Here is a 19,422-nt window from a genome sequence, read left to right as displayed (position 1 = left end):
ACAAAAGCAAACGTATTGCTGCTAATATATACAGATAAGATAGCTAATGAGGATCAAGACAAACGGTCTACAATAATCAAGGTATAAATAGTATAACACATATTTTTACAAATTAAGGGTATTATCAGTGTAAAAATAAAAATAATAAAAATGATAATGTTCTCTTGAAAATAAATATGTGTGCTTTCTTATAAAATGATATTACCAATTTTATTGGTAAGTATTTACATTGTTTATTAGAATGTTTTATAGAAATACATTATATCACATATTAAACTTTTAATAAATAATTAATAACCGTACTTGGGTTTGTTATAATATTTGACAATCACCAAAACAACACAAATAATGTATCTCAAATAATATTTTAAAAAACTGGAATTGTAGATCTCGGTTTGTTGGCTACATCGTCATCCAATGTTAGCAGCACCATAAATGACAAAAATAAACTAGCGGCTGATAAGAAATGCCACACATCATGATTGTCGTAAAAATCCATAAATGTGCAAGGTGTGTTATACGTTCTTGATTCGGCAGCACTTAGCTAATAATAATTTTAATCAAATTATTTAGTTTATTGTTTAAACAATATGAAAATATGTAGTTACTTACAGTCCACGAACTAGACTTATGTTCATAAAAGTACATTGACGCTGACCAACAAATAATAGCCAGTAAGATGAATAACATCGGCCAAAGTAATAATTTTTCCTTGGATATCAATTTCATACAAATATAAAATGATAGGTATAAAATCAAATTGACCATGAATAATGTCAAAAGATAGTTCCCAAAGTTACCAAATGGAATAAACCAATGACTAACAGCTAGCCCCAAATTGATTAAAATACCTAAAAAAATGTGTGCAACTAAAACATATGGTCTGTGTGTATTATGGCATATTTACATAGAAACTTAATTGTATGTATATGCCAAAACAGTGCAACACATCCTTTCTACTAAAATTTAAATTAGTAAAAAATTATCAATAAAGTGTCATACCTATGGATAACAAAACCATTCTATTAGGATATTTTGGTATTATTGGATTTGGAGCAGTCATTAAATGATTAAAAACTCTTTTGGGTGTTTTCCGATCTGCAAAAATTTGTATTTACCTTGTATCATTGTGTTATAATATTTTTACTTTTAATAAAAACAAACATACCTAATTTCCACCTGCCCATGTAATATATTTGTGCCGACAACCACAAACACATTGATAAATGTAAGCAAGTAAACAAAATAAAAAGCACTGGGCCTTCGTACATAATACCAGTTAGACCGAGTATAATCACAATAGCTAAGACGCCATACACTATGTATGCATTAGCATTAATATCTGGATGCCTGGTTTGATAGATTTTAATCATGCTTAACATACATATGATATACATAAAACTAGTATCTAAAAAAAAAAATTGTTTTATACAAATTTATTAAGCTAAGACAAATAAATAATTACCAAATTGAAAGTTGGAATGATTAGGGCACACATGGTAACAAGCACTCATAATACCTTCCATTGCCAAGGCAGATCCCATTGCATAGTACAACCCACAGTGATTAGGAATTCCACAATTCTGAAATATTTGTATTAACTTTATAAGACGTGTGAAAGAAGAAAAATATAAATGTTGCTTGTTTATAAGGACGTTAGACATAATATATTAAGGATAAAAAGGATATTAGCATTTTTATTATTTTTCTAGCATAAACATAACAAAGTAGAATTGATATTTATTTGATTTAAAATCTAATATTTTAACTATTCTTATAAGTGTTTCACGAGAGGAATACGTATGGCCATCTCTGTTTGCAATTTAAAATGTTCAAGTGAAATCAGTTCTAGTCAATTGCCAGTTACATGTTCTTTTTTGCTAATGTCAAAAACGTATTCCTAAGAATATTCATTCTATTTTTGAAAACTGATCTAGACAGATTGGTTTTACTGACTAAAAATATTAGTAAAACATAAATAGAATGGCCCAATAGCTACTCACAACTCAAAATCTTGTGTTCAGTATTATGTTATGTGATGTATTTTTAGACTTGTCCCGTAAAATTATAATTTATTATAAATAAAAAATAGGTGTTTTTTATCTAAAAACTTTAACAGATAGAATAAATGCTATTTTGTAAAAGCCAAGTTTTTGTGCTGGAAAAATTAATGTGTAATATAATTATGTACATATTTTACTTACCTTATCTTGTACGTTATAATATTCTCGTTTAAAAGTTATTAACATAAATAGAAGACCAAAAAATACATATCCGATATTTGAAAAAATATGATTAAAATCACTGAACTTCCATGGGCCCAATTTTAAACTATGGGAACACAAAAAATTATAATAACACAAATCTTGATTTCCACTTTCATTTAACACCTATTTAGAATAAGAAAGTTTTTTTGTTTAAATTTATTTTGTAAGAATAACATTTTATTTTATTTTATATATTACCTTTTGATACGTAAATACTAGTTGGATTACTGGCAGTGAATAGAAAACGGCAACGGTGATCAAATTCCACAAATATAATCTAGATTTTGCTTTCAAGATTCTATAATCTTTTTTTGCTAAATCACTAACGTACAAACACGATTTGGTCCTAAAAGAAATTCTTTAAGTAAAGTTCTTGTTAAATTATTTAAAATAGTAAACACTTGATTACCTGATTAAATCTTTCCAAGATTCCGGTGATTTCAAAATGTCAACATCGGTCTCGTCTAATGATGAATCATAGCTAACATTATCCGGTTGAGCTGAAAGAAAACTTCAATCAATATTTCTATGTAAAACTCTGTGACGTATAAATAAATATTTAAAATCCAAACATGAATAGTAAGACACATGATTTTTAAATAGCGCTGTTTTAGGCTTGATCAATAATTTATTGATCCATAAATTTGTTGGAAAAAATACTTATTTAAATTGATTGCTAAAAAAGTATACTATGTAGTCTATCTTTGTATGTCTAATCATTGTTGTTTACAAACTACAATGTTAACGGTTGACGCTATTTTCTTGGCATTAACTATATTTTTAGCTTGTTTAAGACTAAATGTTGAAATGGTAACTGTTACTTTTTTTTTTAGTTTAAGACTAAGCTTTAAATTAAAAAAATATAATAGTTAATAACTAGTTAATTAATGCCAAACAACATAGTAGATAGATATCAATAATAAATTCATCAGCTATTTTATAACCAAATGTTAATTATTATGCTATTACTTCAAATTGTTAAGTTAAAATCAATAGTGTTTGCAAATAAATATTTACCATCTACTGAAGCCCCATATGAACTAGTTGTAGGTTCTTCTAATACTGGAATTTGCAACTTCAAAGAATTACTGAAATTTTTAAGTATGTAAAAATACTAAAACAAACTATTTCTTATACAGCTGTTTATGTTTAAAAATTAAATACTGACCTCTTCCCATTGTACAACCAAGCGGTCAAAATAAAAATCAAAATAAATAAACAAACGACCACTACACAGTCAAGAATTTGGTAATTAAAATCCACTGTAGTTTTAATGATAAAACTAACATATTTTGTTCTCAAATGTTGTCTTTGTACTTGATAGTCTCCTTGAATACATGCTGAATTATCACTATGTACAACAAATACTATAAATAAGCCCAAAGGATATTCTTCTCTCTGAAAAATAATACAATAATATTGAAATTGATTAAATACAACTAATTAATAAAAATACAACATATTTTAAAACTTACCGATATAATAATACCACCACTTTTACTGACAGTTTGTCTCAGTCCATCATATTGTACAGTTTCCAAAGAATCAAAAACAGGACACTAAAAATCAATGCATTTTTTTTAAGTATTAAAGAAAAATGTTAACTACAGTTATTTTAATTTAAGAGAACACTACCAAGGGCGCTCACTGGGAGATACAACTCCCCCCCCCCCTTAACTTCTCTGCAAGTATAAAAATGTGTATCCAATATCCCAAATTTGTAAAATCTATTACAAAATCAAAGGCATTCCCCCCTCTGAATTTTCGCCTGTGGGCGCCCTTGTACGCTACACTCCTATTTATTAAGGGTTAACCCTAGAATACTAGTCTTTTTTTTACCCTTTTATTGCTAACCATTCGTCGATTTGACGAAATGTACATAAATAAATAAAATTACTCCGATTGTTTTCTTTACTTATTATAAAATAAATATAATAGTATAAATAAATAATAAGTATAATATATTTTGTGTTATTTGAAATCATCCCTTAGAAATTAACCTTCGTCGTATCGAAGAACTAAAACAGCATGCATTTTGTACAACTTTACGTGTATTACTAACTATTCGTCAATTCGACGATGTGGATTTTGCGCAATCGAAGGTCAACGACTAACTGATAACAATAGGGCTTTTTATTTTATCATTAAATATACTCAACAATATGTATGAGAGATAGATGGAAGGTAGAAGCTCATATGACAAACATGCTAAAAATAGTCAGTTTAAAATTATCAGTATTCGTCAAATAGACAAATGGTTAGCGTTCTAGGGTTAAGGGGTTCGGTATAGGTAATTTTTTATAAAATCTTAATTTAAAGTTTAAACTGTAGTTTATACTTCGTAATACAGTAATGAGAATTTTTTAGTTATTTTTTTTTTTACTATCACATTAATTTCTATAGGCAAAATTACAATTGTTTGGCCTAAAAACTTGTGTCGGGAGAATCGCTCTCATTTAGACTACAGTAGGCAGACAAAAACCAAGTTTTTTAGCATAAAGATTAAAATATTATGTATGTTTGTATGTTGGTTTTTCTTGATAGCATTATTTTTCATTTTATTAACAAATTAATATTTTAATTTTTCTAAGAATCATAAAAAGTCAGAGGGTTGAAGTTTATACGAACACCAACATGCAAACAAAGATAATGTTATAATCGTTACTTATATTGTTAGCCAACAACTATTGACACAGATATATATCTGAAAGTCATACACGTTATATCTTACTTTAAAAACTTTAAAATAAAATCTATGCTATGACTATTAAAAATAAAATTGTATTTGACTTGTGTCAAATCATATTTACTTTTATAATTTTAAGAAATATAACAAATGTTTATTTGAAAAGCTTAATTGTGATTTTTTTTTTACATACTGTTGCATTTTGTATGGAAAGTGTCATGCATAAGCTATCTTCAGATTTTACATGAAGAAGCACCATAGAAGAATTTTGTAAAAAATTATAATAGTAAAATACAGGTTCAGATGGTGTTATGTTAAATGATACTTCTTGATCCAATCTGAAAAGATAAGCTAAATGATAATAATACATACTGAATAGTTATTTAAGAAAAAACTCAAATATATAATTCATACACAACATTAAAATTTTCTTCAATGTCCAATTTTAAAATAAAAGTCATATTTGCTTTGCTATTTGTCGATATACTAACAACTATTTGACTCTCGTTGTTAAGTGTATTTATAGATGGACATAACATATGAGCTGCTTTATTATAACTATAAAAAATAATGTTTAGTTAAACATATATGTTTAAGTAAAACACTATGTTTTTATGATACCAACCTCATTTGCTGAGATTTTTCTACGTATGGAAGTTGCCACGACATAACTCCTGAGCGATACCTCACAACTACTATTAGTGGATCAATCACGTCATAGTCAGTTTCTAACAATTCTACCTTCACTCTTGGGGGTTTAAAAGCAAAGTCCTAGAAAAATACTCAGTAAATATATTTAAAATAAAAAAAAAAGAGAACATATTAAAAAAATAAAACAATACATTACCTTAGTATAATTATACAAGAACAAATATGAAATGGATGCATTTATTTCTTTTAAATATGGTTCCGAGTAGTTGTTGTTATTTATAACAATCGGTATTAAATCCGACTTAAAATTGTTATAATTCTCTACAATTTGAGGGTTGCACCATACAAATAAAGGTAAGCAAACAGTGAAACAAAATGTAATTTTCCACATTGTACTTGTTAACACGCCATGTTAATATGAAAAAAACAAATTCGATAACCAGATCTAGTTGTATATTTTATTTTTACTTTTAATAGACTTAATTACAACTCTAATGAACAAATTAAGTAAAATCAACAACAAACTGAACAAAGAAAAATATGGAATCCATGAAAAAGAGAACTTCCTACTGATAGTTTAATATGGAGATTTTGAAATATGAACATTAGCGTTTATAAAAATTTGTTAAGACAAAATAATCACTCGATCGATCAGTAATTTCTCGAAAACAAATTGATTTTCATTTTGCTTCCTTGGTTACTGAACTATAACTGCAACATTACTAATAATGCAAATTAATACTTATTGGTTATTTTTTAAATAATCAAAAGTGATAACCGCTGATAGTAAAGTGATAACAGTGAAACCGTGAAAGTGATAAGCTATAACGGGCGTGGGCCTACGTCAAAGTGAAAACTAGAATAATACTCCACTCTATTAAATTATAAAAAATAAATCTATCTAACCAATCGTTAAACTAGGTGTATGCTTGCGTTCATTTTTAATTAATTTTTTGTTTTTTTGTAATTTAATCTATAATATAATTAAACTATAAAAAGTTAATAACTTGAAATCCTGATAACTATAGTATCGACTATAGGGATTCAAGTGATGATATTTATGCTAAAATTGCTAATATTTATCATTATAAATTTTTAATAACACTAGTGAGTAAGGTGGCAGAGTGTTAGCACTGTTGCTGCTTCGACATTCGTATAGGTTTGGTCTCTCTTTGTGCAGGCAACTATCTAGAGGGAGAGAGACTACCATTCTCTACATAGGCGACCGAACTATAATATAGGCCTTAAAACTTACTCCCGGCAATACAAGTCATACGCAAAAATATTAAAATAATAATAATAATCAAATTCATGATGAATTACCATTTAAGAACATAATAACTCTACTCTCTAGTAAAATATAGAATAACGAAAATATCGCCAATAATATAGCGAAAACAAAATTTCGGCCAGCGATTAACAACCTGATTTTAGATTTATCAGGTATTCATAATATTAGAAATCAGCATAACAAAAAAAATCCCACTTATGCTTTAGTTGTAAACACATTGTTTACTAATTATTAATTTTAACCAGCTCAATAAATGGATGTACTTATACATTATGTTTTTTTATTTAATAAAGAAAAATATAGATCTAATAGCTAATTCAAAGGAGAGCTTGTTTACAGCTGTTGTTTGTCATTATCAACATAACACTTCTTAAAAATTACAGTATGTATCTAAACCTTTAAATATGAAAAATATGTACGCTGTATAGCCTCTTTTTTTACACATAATATAAAATACGTTTTATTTACAATAATAATAACAATATTTTGTTTATTGATGCCCATTTACAGAGCAATAGAGTGTACAAAAATTGTACACAATAAGTAGTTAGATTGCGATAGAATAATAAATAAATTAAATTGGGCTAAGAATAATTAACATACTACATATATATTATATCATTTTTTTAGCTGAATACTTAAATATTAGTAAAATATATTATACTACATTTTTTTTTAATATAATAAAAAGTTGTATGTACTATTGTAACGATCATATTTCACCTGGCCGTTACTTTTCGCATGATCGTTACACTATATTTAAAGAGGGAACTCCATTCGGTACTGGGAACAGAACATGATTTAGTAAAAATCGTTTTATCTTGGGGATAACTTAACTTAGGGACACCCTCTCGACTTTTCGTAATGGCGGCAATAAAGCTCATCGTCGCGTCGGTATCCTGTAGTACAAGCACACTCGGATCAATGGACAGCCGACAGAGTTCCCAAATCATGAGTCATCGCGCGGCCGCTTAGCATCGATTGGCGAGACGCGCGCGCGCTTGCCTTTACTGGAGCTTCCTCTCACGGAACACGCTCGCGTCGGTGCAGTGCAACCCTCCGTGCAGGTGTATACACCGTGCGCTACTCCCAAGTCCCACGTACAAGGCAATCAGTTTACTTCGGTCCGCGAAAATGTTTGGGTGGACGTACTGCAACAACAACATTGACAATAACAATAACAACATTTATCGTGTAACGTATATTACTTGTATTTTGTACGCCAATCGAACACATCATACTCGCGATGTTGTTTAATGACGGCGGCGTGCGGCGTTTGCGGAATGTCCGTGTTGTAGTGTAGTAGAACTGTCATATCATAATTACATACCATGTCCACGAAAAAGTATCGACGAATTTACGAGACCGCGTTCGATTCGAAAATCAGCAAGTCCGACGATGACCTTCTGTCTTCAGAACAACACGACGCGGCCATAGCGCACAAGCTCATCGACCGTCTGCAGCTGTCGGCCAGCACGTGTTCCGTCCCGCACAAATGTCACGCGCCGCGACCCAAAAATCGTCTGTTCGGGTTCCTGAAGCGGCGCGTTGGCCAAAAGTACCGCAGCTCGGACAGCATGGTGACCAGCAGCAGCCTGAGCCTCGAGTCCATCACCAGCGACTCTCTCAGCTCGCACAGCTCAGAATCGCCGTATTGCAAACCGTACCCGGAACCGCACGTTTTGTCGCCTATTTCAGATAAGTCTTCGTTGGATGCCGCCGAGCTTTTGGACCAGGAACGGCGGAAACCGGTTACGGTCAAGACGAAACCGCCGCAGTCGTTGGGTTTGCTCAAGCTCAACAGAGACCACCAGCACCACGGGTCCGACAGCGGCATATCGGTGGGTTCGAAGCCCGGCGACAACAGCTATCAGGAACTGCTGGACTTGCCGTTCGACATGCCCAAACTGAGACGAAAACAACGAAATTCCGAAGTCTTCCACGAAACCGTTAAACCGGCGTTATCCGCTGGCACCGGAGAACTCGCAGAACTTCCTTTTGACATGCCAAAACTCAGAAGAAAACAAACAAACCTCAACTCTGACGCTATGCCGGCATTCGACATGTCAAAGCTGAGGAGGAAACAAATGGAAAGTTGCGCGCGGGTAATATCTTTGAATTTTGAAATAGGTCACGACGCAGCCACCACTTGTTTTAGTCCTGAAAAAAACAATGTTGACAAAAAGACTGATAGAAACGAAGACGTTGAATTTAATCATCTTCCTTTCGATATGCCCAAACTGAAAAAAATTAATACCAATAACGAACCGGGAAGAAAACCGGACAGGAATAGCCTATTTTTGAACGTACGACCCAGCAGTTCTATGATTGACGACACGAGTAAAACGCTGACCGAAAGAACTTTACAAAACAAAAGTAAGTACATTAAAAGTATTAAATAGTTCATAATTTAATAATTATTATCAACAAATATTTTTTATTTTTTTTTGTACTGGAGAAAACATTACCGGTTAGATAACAACTATCAGGTTTATCAGTATTTTGATACATTTATTAAAATAATATTTATCGCCTTTAATTCATTAATCACAGTTAGTTGTATTTAATTATAGTACAATATATATTGTTATAATATAAATTAATTTACGTACAAAAAAATGGACAGAATAGTGATAGATTACATGCCATACAGTGGCGAAGAACACGGGTGCCTGATCTATATTCTATACTAATATTGATAATATTAATTGTATGATACGAGTGATTTTTTTTTTTTGTGGGTGGGTGTTAATTATGTTTTCTCTCAGAAGTTAGTGGACAGTCGGCGCCACTGAAGCCATTTATTATATTGTTATAAATTATTTTAATTTTAATAACATCGGTATAGACTATAGTTGTAAATATATGAAAATTAATATCAATTAGTAGGCAAAGTAATTTATCTAGCATACGAGTTACACGTTTGCATGTTTTGTAATTCGATTTTTCTAGTAATTTTCACTCATTTATTATTAAAATTTAAGTAACTATTTTTATGATTTCTATTATTAATATTAAAATACACAAATAAATAATAATGTCTTTACTACATTTAAAAAAGTTTAACTATAGGTAAATTGTATTCTTAAATTTACAATGAACATTTGAGAACCGGTTAAGAGGACGGAATACCCCCCTATTTATATAGGAGTTAGGCATAGACAAATTGTTTGTAAAATCTTAATCTAAAACTTAAACTGTAATGTGTAATTATTAGTTTAGTAATTAAGACTCTTTTTTGATAGTTAATTTATTTTACGGGCTATCGCAGCATTCTTGACAGCAGTTTTAAATATTTTTTTATCGTACATAGCCACGCAGAATGCGTTTTACTTGGTCCATTAGAACAACAACACCTATTATAAAATTGAAATATATTTACAATATTTTGGAGACAACGTCATATCTGATTTTGAAAATAATAACGTAAAAAAATTATATAGATATTTAAAAAAAAGTAAAACAATGTTATTTTAAATGTTAAAACTTAAGCTAAATATTTGGTTTATCAAAATCGCTGACAAAGATGCTGTGATACTCTTAAAAAGAGTTATAATTACTAAATTAATAATTACACATTACAGTTTAGGTTTTTAATTAAGATTTTTGAAATAAATTTCTTAACCCAACTCCTTAATAAATAGGGGTATATATACACGTCATATAAAGCAGTGAAGCAGTGGTGTTAGATATTCAATTTGGATTTATGCCAAAACAGTGAACAATTCACTTGTTTTACGTTAGATAATTAATTGACAAATATAGCTTATAGGGAGAAAAAGGAAAATTTTAGAATGGTTTTTATAGCTTTGGAAAAGTGTGTTTGGCAACATACCAAAAGAAGTAAGGGTGCAGAAGTATAATCTGTAGCAGGGCCAAAACTACGATTTGCCAGGATCTAGGTGAATTCAATGGCATATGCAGAAAGCATCCATCCCAAAAAATAAAAAAATGAGATTTCGATACTACTTGATACAAAACGTCTTTGCACAATTGGCAAAATGCAATAAAAATGATAAAAAATGTTAGCGTTTGAATTTTTGATTTTGATTTTTGTAAACTATGACTTGTAAATATTTTCACTTTCTTTAAACTGTTGTCGATATTATTTCGTTATTACTAAGACTAGTAGCCGTAAAAAAGTGAAACGAGTGTTATTTATTGTGCGATTATCAATCGGTTCAGTATTATTATTTAATGGGAACTCGACGATCTATTGTCTTTAAAAACCCAACAAATATTAATCTTAAATTAAAATCTTTACAAAGTCATAAGTGACGAACCGAGTATTGAAAATTAAAAATTAAAAAGACAATTTCAAAATTTAATTTTTTACTACACAGTTATCAACTTTAACATATGTGTTTACATTTGAAAAAACAAACTTGATGGTCTTATTCCGTATAAGAGGTGAAGATAAAAATATGTATTGAAAGATGTAATAAAAAATGTACATACAAGTATAGGTAAAAAAATAATTAAAAAATATTCAAATTTTATGAGAATATAAGTGTCTTACATCAGATGTATCTCCCATATATTTTTTTTGTATAATATAATGTAGTAATGGTTTTTTTTACTAATTTATTTAACTTTTTTATTTTTATTTTGTGTAAATAAGTATGTGTAGGTATAATACACAATGGCGGAAATAAGTAAAAAAAGCGTTAGGGACTAGAGTAACCGTTTGTATATAAGATAAGACAATATGAAGAAACCAAGAAATTTAATTTATAATTGCTGTCTGAATTCTTTAACAAACGAGTCAACAAAAAGTTACAGCAATGACGTACGTCGTAAAATAAATGATTTCACATCTTTAAAAAATTGATAAACAATTATTTAGTAATTAATTAACTCAATATCTTTAAGTATTTGTTGTTTCAAATGTATGGCTAATTGTAATTACATTTTGTAATTTTTTAATTTATTCTAAGGTTCATATTTTGTTGTAGATCAGTCCAACCGTCCTGCATTGAGTTTATCAAATATTAAACCATTGAATTTCGTGGAAGACATTGATGTAACGTTGCCTTTGGACCAGCAACAGTAAGTATTTATTGTTATAACTTTGATGTTTTACGCATTTCACATAATATTATATCTTCTATTGCATTTACGATTGATTAGAAAATAATTCATTGTCTTATCAACCGCACTACATAATAATGGTATATCGATTGTGCAGCTAAAAAGTTATTATGCATCTCGATAACAAAAATTCAGCTGAGATAAACCAAGCACAGTAAAAAGTTAGGAAAGTTAAGAAGCTAAAAATCTAAGTACTCATTAAATGCAGCCAGTAGCGTATTTACTATAAGTACGACACTGAATTCAGCCAATCACATTACATGTCCGTAAATTCGCACCGAAGCGTTTTCTTAAAACTACAAAAACTCCAAATTTCATGAAAAAAAAATTTATTAACTTCAAATTATTCCCTATGTATTTTTAGGTGGTTTAAATCATTATTCCCAAATCAATTTTAAGTACGACACATACATACCATGTAAAAAAAAACTTATATAACAAATATTTTAAAGTTGATGAGTTTTTAAATTCCGATTTTCTTTAAAAGTGGTTTCAGTTAAATTCAAGTGACAATGTAATAACACAAGAGGATGTCCATTGTGAAAAAGCTAAAATTTTCCCAGCAGTGTCCGCCATTAAAAAATTGCGTCATCGTTGATTTTTATTACGTGTGTACACGCAAAACTAGTTAATATTTTTTACTTGTTACATAATATCTAAATAATATATATTTTATAATATTACCCTTTAATAATTAATAAAATAACTGAAACTAGATATTCATTTAAAATAATGTAAGACAATTTTCTTCCTGTTAGAGAATTAGAAAAAGATAAAAAGGATAATTTAAGTATATCTTAGTAATTTATTCAATTCATTTTAGTTGGTATCATGGACCTTTGAAAAGAATTGAATCTGAAAAAATTCTTCAAAATCAAGGAGAAGGAAGCTATTTAATAAGAGAAACTAAAGGATCATATGCGTTATCAATTAAGTAAGTAGTTTTCTAATAAATTTTTACTATACCGAGAAATTAATTTTAGACAAATTATATTTATAAGCCAACTTGATTTTTTTTATAGGAGTGCAAAAGGTATCATTCATATGAAGATCACTTCTACAAATGGCAAAAATTATTTAGGTCAATCGGATAGATCATTCAATACGATACCTGAACTTATTCGTCATTATACATTGAATAAGCTCCCAGCCAAAGGAGCCGAGCATGTAGGTCTTATTAGACCGATAACTCAACAAATTTTATAATAATTTTAATTACCATTATCATTTAAAATAATGTTATTTCCTTCCATTTTTATAAAGTATAAACTATAACTGTGATATTATGAAAATAACATCAAAGTTTATGTTGTGAAATAATACCATATCGTAATTATAAGTGCAATATAGAGTTTTAACTTGTATTTTCATCTTTATAAATGTTTAGTAAACAAAATCATATAGTACTTAAACAGTTTAAAATTTAAATACCTTCATTTCCTCGCTAAAATTTTAATATAATAATGAATCACAATAGGTATTCTAACTAAAACGTATTTATTATCTAAAAAAACGTCCGAAGTAGTCACAACTCGCTAGTTCAGTCATTTAGTCCTATCAGTATCGTACTTTAAAATTTTCTTGCAACAAAATAAAAAATTTCCCTCTGGCTCTCATGTGTAAATCAAGACCAAAATATGTGAACCGTGATTTAAGGCACTTTTTTTAAGGGGATTGGAAGTGGTCTGTTTTTTTACGTTTAAGATTTAAAAATCTTTTAATTAAAATTGTTTATACAAATTTTATTATATTTAGTATTACATTTTATTTAAATTTATCAAATTTTTAGTATTCACCTCCTAGTCTTTTTTAATTAAATGAAACATTTATTTAAAAATCAACTTCCACAATAGCCTGAAAAAAGCCCGAAATCTCAAATATTTTACAGCATTGAAATCCGATCATTTTAAGTAGACGTAATTTTGTCATGCTTTTAGGTCTAAATTAGTTTCTTGTACCACCAAAATAACTTAAACTCATAAAAAACATTGTATATGTTAAAACTAATAATCTGATGCTTATACAAATTAACCTGAAAACAAATTAATATGGTCGAAATTTATTAAAACCTATTCTTTTTAAATATTACCTACATAAATCTCCTTAAAAAGCATCCGCTTTCAATCCCCGTAAGCATAACAGTTTGATTTTTTCAAGATTTAATTGTACAAAATGTATTTTGTATCAATTTTTAATAGTATGATTATCAGGAAAAATCAAGTTTTTTAAAAAACGTGTTCGTAGATGAAAAAAACAAATTTTACTCAATAGGTATTATAATAAAATGTTTTTTTTTGTGACATTACGTCCACAACTTCTACGTTAATAAGAAGTTATAATTCACGAAGTTATTGCACTTTAAAACAATGAAGTAAACGATGTTTTTGCTTAATACTTCAAAAGAAAGTCCGACCGACCAAATATACGTATAAAAACACATTTTAAAAAAGAAATCTAAAAAAACGCGTGGGCGCTAAACTAGATTTGTTCCGCTATCGTTTAGTAGCTGTTATGACCTATGACCGAATGGCCTTAATTTTTAAGAGAAACCGAATGGCTACCACAGGTATTACAGATAAATAGGATAAACAAACAGATAAATAACATGTTTTTGAGGATTTTATTGATATTTGGTACAATTACATAAAACTAGATGGCTTAAGTGTCCTTGACAAACATAATAATATGTACTGCGAAAACACTCATGCTACAGAACAAAAGACTGTAAGAGAACTCGAGTATTATCATGATGCTCCTGGGAAGTTTTTGAAAATTAGACTTGGTAATCAACGTGATATCTGATATATTTATCTAATTGTCTTCGCCCCCTAGTATTCTTTTCACCTTGCATAAGCAAATGAGTATCGACGGAAATTCATGTGGCCATGTTATAATTATTTAATACTGCCGGTTCTACGTCATTAAAGCTAAAACTAAAAACCAACATCCAGTCAAAAGAACCAAAAACGTAGTCATTGAAATTTGTATTTTAATAAACTTAGCTAGTTTGACTTATTTCCTTCGTAATCAATGAACTAATTCTATTAGCGGAAATATTTACACTTTTAGACATTTTTTGTATATTTTAACTTCTCACAAATGTCTTCTAGTATTGTTTTATGGGACGTTTAAGACACAAACTAGGTACAAAATATGATCAGTGATTACCAACCAAATCCGTAGGTTAGATTAGTTCCAAACTTTTACAGCATAACCATGCTGTGAAAGTTTGGCACTAATACGCGTATTTATTAATCGCATAACCCTAAAAAAGGTCATCACTGAACAAATGTGCACCAGAAGGTTGTGATGTGGTGATTTCATGAGATTTGGTAAAAATACAAGGTGCCCAATTACCAATACACTCAATGAGACATGGAGAATCAATTTTGCCCTAAGTACCTAAGCTTATAAAAATGGGAGGTCAGTGTTTTGTATTCTGGTTACTAACGGACATAAGTTAAAACATTTAATTTTAGGGTCATGGCTTTGTTGAAGGTGATCTATTTTCTATAAAAAACCAGACAGGCTAATAATCTATTTTTACACTTACAATTAAATTAATTTTACATAACAGGTTTGGACTCCAAACCACAGATCCATATTCAAGTACTGAACGTATTAATGAAAATATAATGCCCACAATAAGATAGGAAATTAAAATGCAATTTAATGTGGTACAAAAATCGAAGAATGCGTAGTCGTTTACAAACGACCCAGTCTAAATGCGATCTAAAATGCAACAATGGTTGTAAAAATAACGCTTAGATTATGACTTCAAAAAACAGTAATAGTGGTAGACCATTCAAATAATAAGTAAATTCGTTTGCAGTCCAAGATTAAGGTTAAAGGAAATAATGTTACACTTCTCAGGATTAAGATAGCACTGCACCAATTGAACAGTCGAAGCCCGAGTGGAAAAAGGATACAATTCTAAAAATAAACAATAAATAGCCATTTTGTAGCTGAAAGGTAATTATTTCATATATTAGCGTATGAATGATAATATTCCATTGAAACTTAACTTATAAATTATAACAGGAGTTATAAAGGAAATAACAATGTTCTTTCATTTTTCGAAAGTTTGGTGTTGAGGAATATTATCCATTTTTCCATTCAGCTGTTCAATTACTAAAACACTTTTTAGCTCAGTGCAGTCACATCTTGATATTAAACACGTGCAAAACATCTTATATATAATCATAAATATAGTTAAACAATAAATAAAATAAGTGACCACGTTGAGGTACACTAGATGTCATGTAGAGCAGTTCAGAGATCATAGGACATAAAGAATAGATTTACAAATCTCCTGTCAATAATATACGAACCAGCCATGATAAAACAGGCTCAGCAACAACGAAATAACCGTGAATCTATTGTATCAAACGCCTTAGAAAAATCTGTGTACACAGTATCTTCTTATGATCTTCAAAAGCAACGTGAACAAATTCAGGAAAGACAATTGTATTCTTCGTCGTCGAACAACATGAAACAAAGAAAGTGTTGACAAAAAAACACACTCAATTCACTTAAGAACGATGTATATCAAAAAAGTTTACAAAAAAATTGGTTGACTATATTCTGTTCACAATAAGAATGAACCTCGGCGGCTATCTGAATGCCACGTAAAAAACCCGTTTTCAGGTAGCTACCGAGGTTCGTTCTTATTGTGAACAGAGTATAGATATCGGTCTATAATTAAAAACATACGTAGGAGCTCTCGACTTTTATATTGGAATAATATAACTGACGCAAAACTGCTAAAAAAGTACCACTACTAATATTTCAAAGAGGGACATAAGGGCGTACCGACTCTATTGTGTAGGGAAATAGGTACCAGCAGGTTCTACAACGTGAACATTAGATAAAGTAACCAGGTGCTTCATAAATCTCATTTTTTTTTTTTTTTTTTTAAGTGCCTAAGGGCATTTTTATTTAAACGATTAAAAATCTTTATAAATATAAATCAAAAGAGTATTAATACATACATATGAGTAAAATATATATATACAAATACAAAACATGTGTGGGGTTCTACTTCCACTAGTCCCATTCTTAATCTAATAATTAGACTAAGTCGAATGGCTTCAGTCGTTTGAGTCGTCTGATGTCTTGCGAGTTGTCGAGGAGTTGTATGGCAGCTGTATTTGAGTGAAGCTCCAGTTTTTTTGCGTGTTTGCGGGCAAACCGGGTAATTTCATCCTGCACGGATGTTATTTTTTAGATAGCGGTGGATGATGTCGTTCTTATCATACCGATATGCTGAAACAATGGTACGAAGAGCGATGTTCTGGCAACGTTGGATGAGTTCGATATTAGAATTACTGGCGCAACCCCACAGTTGAATACCATAGATCCTACCATAAATCTCATCAGCAGAAAAACTCAATTGAGATGACAAGAAGCAGAATTGGTAATTTTCCTTTCTTATATTCCCTATATTTAAACTTTGAACGGTTATCTGTCCAAAAATTTGTGGACTAAAAGCCGAGAATACCAAACTTCGTCAAGATGTTGAGGATTTCACAAATAGAGTTACCACTCTTGTACTTAAGGAGCCTTCTGATCAGCTTGCCTCAATTTGTGCACAACTACTTCATGAAACGTATGAGTACAAAATATACGCATAGAATGTACAAGCATACGGTGTCCCGGAGTCTCCTTCTATATCCGCCTCCCAACGTATCACTGATGATAGAAGCACTCTTGAAAGTAGTTTGCTTCACTTTAACTGTACTATACCATAATCTCCGAGGTTAGTGCGTCTGGGTAGACTTGGACAAAATGGTGTACACCCTCTCAAATTTTTTTGCGGTAGTAAGGAAGTTGCTCTCTAACTGCTATTTGCCTTTGGCAAGCTTAAACGTACTGGCTCACCTCTCCCTCCTGATTTTCGATTTGCTCGAGACAAGAGTCAGCTTCACTATCAGCAGCTTAAGTCCTGTCACCTAGAACTTGACAGTATGTGCGGTATTGCCGAAAAGGACTTGTGCATCCGATTCTTCAATGGTCTTGCTAAGGTCATCTGCACTCAATAAAAAACGGTAATACCCATCAGCAGCACCCTCCAAACCGGAACCACATTCGGCAGAAGGCAGTAAACCAGTAACTGGCTTCTACCAAAATTGTCGTGGCTTAAGAACTAAACTTTTCACCTTGAACTGTTATATAGGTTATACTTTTTAAATTTTTAACTGAGTCTTGCCTGCGTGATAATATGTATAGCAATGAGCTTGGTTTATTTAATTATATTATGTTTAGGTTTGATAGATGTGGTGTCTTGATTGGTGTCAAAAAAATGTATTGCTTCTTCATTAATTTCCATTTCTAATATAGGTATTGAACATTGTTTTGTCCAATTTTCCATTCACACTTCCAAGTACATTATTAGTGATTAGTGCTGTCTAATTTCTTCCAAACTGCCCGCATGCTTATTATAAGCGCTATATGTCGTCCGTCGTATTAGTTCTGCAACAATACCCTGATCACTCTTATATTTTTACTGGTGATACAATTTTGCGGATATTTCCTGGTCCAATGATAACAGTGGCCTCTCTTACTCGTCCCTTCTAACTTGCGTGTGTCATGTGTCCCTAAATCCTTTGTCTATTTTGGATTCTTTTAAAAAAATTACATTTTAACCAGCCGTGGTCTCTAGATCTCGTGTTTTGCAGCTCCAACCTTATCTCTGTTGAAGCATCCCCTGAATTCCTTGTTCCCCTTGACTTCTATCACCCTCCACCGCTTATACTGTGTCCTGGCACAAACAATTTACTTATCTTTATAATTCTCATTCTTTCCACAATTTCTGCAAAGCCAACTATCCCAAATATCATTAGATTATGTCTACCTTCGATTGGAAATCTACTTTTTCCGCTGCGATGTTAACTGTGATGTAATATATTCATTGACGCTCTGCATACTTCTATTCTTTGTTTTGTTCCCCTTGTTACTTTTACTAATTCTAAATTCCCTGTTTAAGTCTCTTGAAAGCTGAAAAACCTTAAAAATCTTAAAAACAAAGCACACGCTATACTTAAATCCACACTTGACCCTCTTGAATATCAATCTTTCTCTCGTCTTCGTGCTATGTGTAAACGCGAATCTAGAAAATGCTATCGTATTTTTATTGAAGAACTGAATCCTCTCTAGCTAGTAATCCTAATAAATTTTAGGACTTTGTTCGCAAAAAATGTTCTGCTTGTGCAGTTCAAAAACTATTACTTTTAATAACCACTCTAATAGCAAGTAACAAGAGACTGTTGATATGTTTGCCTCGTATTTTATCTCTGTCTACTCCTCTACACCTTGTGTCACTGATATGCAGTCCCTTAGATTACTCTTCTACGATTTACCAAAAAACGCATTGTTCTCCGTTGAAGGTGTACTCCTGAAATTGTCTGCCCTGCGTGGTTGTACTTCTGTTAGTCCTC

General features: G+C 30.7%; 2 protein-coding genes across 2 annotated transcripts; one reads left to right on the top strand and one right to left on the bottom strand.

Annotated features, from left to right (window-relative positions):
• Window positions 1–52: 52 nt before the first annotated feature.
• On the bottom strand, window positions 53–6,362 carry LOC126845708 (SID1 transmembrane family member 1-like). The gene is made up of 15 exons (XM_050584551.1): window positions 5,801–6,362; window positions 5,579–5,724; window positions 5,368–5,511; window positions 5,147–5,291; window positions 3,743–3,826; window positions 3,436–3,665; window positions 3,285–3,355; window positions 2,677–2,767; window positions 2,466–2,613; window positions 2,205–2,390; window positions 1,466–1,583; window positions 1,169–1,408; window positions 1,003–1,098; window positions 613–851; window positions 53–544 (listed from the first exon to the last, which is right to left on the bottom strand). Exons 1-15 carry the CDS (start codon window positions 5,993–5,995, stop codon window positions 368–370), a joined length of 2,310 nt encoding a protein of 769 aa, XP_050440508.1. The 5' UTR covers window positions 5,996–6,362; the 3' UTR covers window positions 53–367.
• A 1,580-nt stretch (window positions 6,363–7,942) lies between these two features.
• On the top strand, window positions 7,943–13,323 carry LOC126845709 (SH2 domain-containing adapter protein F). Its single transcript, XM_050584552.1, has 4 exons — window positions 7,943–9,271; window positions 11,851–11,944; window positions 12,810–12,920; window positions 13,009–13,323. Exons 1-4 carry the CDS (start codon window positions 8,227–8,229, stop codon window positions 13,190–13,192), a joined length of 1,434 nt encoding a protein of 477 aa, XP_050440509.1. The 5' UTR covers window positions 7,943–8,226; the 3' UTR covers window positions 13,193–13,323.
• Window positions 13,324–19,422: the final 6,099 nt, after the last annotated feature.

Source organism: Adelges cooleyi, unplaced genomic scaffold, assembly GCF_023614345.1.
Source record: "Adelges cooleyi isolate 19-005CV unplaced genomic scaffold, UGA_ACOO_1.1 ACOO_flye_CR_arks_rails_tigmint_CR_PRNA_8, whole genome shotgun sequence".
NCBI lineage: Eukaryota > Metazoa > Arthropoda > Insecta > Hemiptera > Adelgidae > Adelges > Adelges cooleyi.
Note: the sequence above shows the minus strand (reverse complement) of the source record. Positions and strands in the feature narration are given on the sequence as shown.

Coding starts and splice junctions, on each gene's coding strand:
- LOC126845708 (XM_050584551.1), bottom strand. CDS start 5,995: ATGTGGAAAATTACATTTTGTTTCACTGTTTGCTTACCTTTATTTGTA. Junction 2,391..2,465: donor TAGTATTTACGTATCAAAAG/GTAATATATAAA, acceptor TATTCTAAATAG/GTGTTAAATGAAAGTGGAAA. Junction 852..1,002: donor AATGGTTTTGTTATCCATAG/GTATGACACTTT, acceptor ACATTTTTTTAG/GTATTTTAATCAATTTGGGG.
- LOC126845709 (XM_050584552.1), top strand. CDS start 8,227: ATGTCCACGAAAAAGTATCGACGAATTTACGAGACCGCGTTCGATTCG. Junction 11,945..12,809: donor TTGCCTTTGGACCAGCAACA/GTAAGTATTTAT, acceptor AATTCATTTTAG/TTGGTATCATGGACCTTTGA. Junction 12,921..13,008: donor TCATATGCGTTATCAATTAA/GTAAGTAGTTTT, acceptor TTTTTTTTATAG/GAGTGCAAAAGGTATCATTC.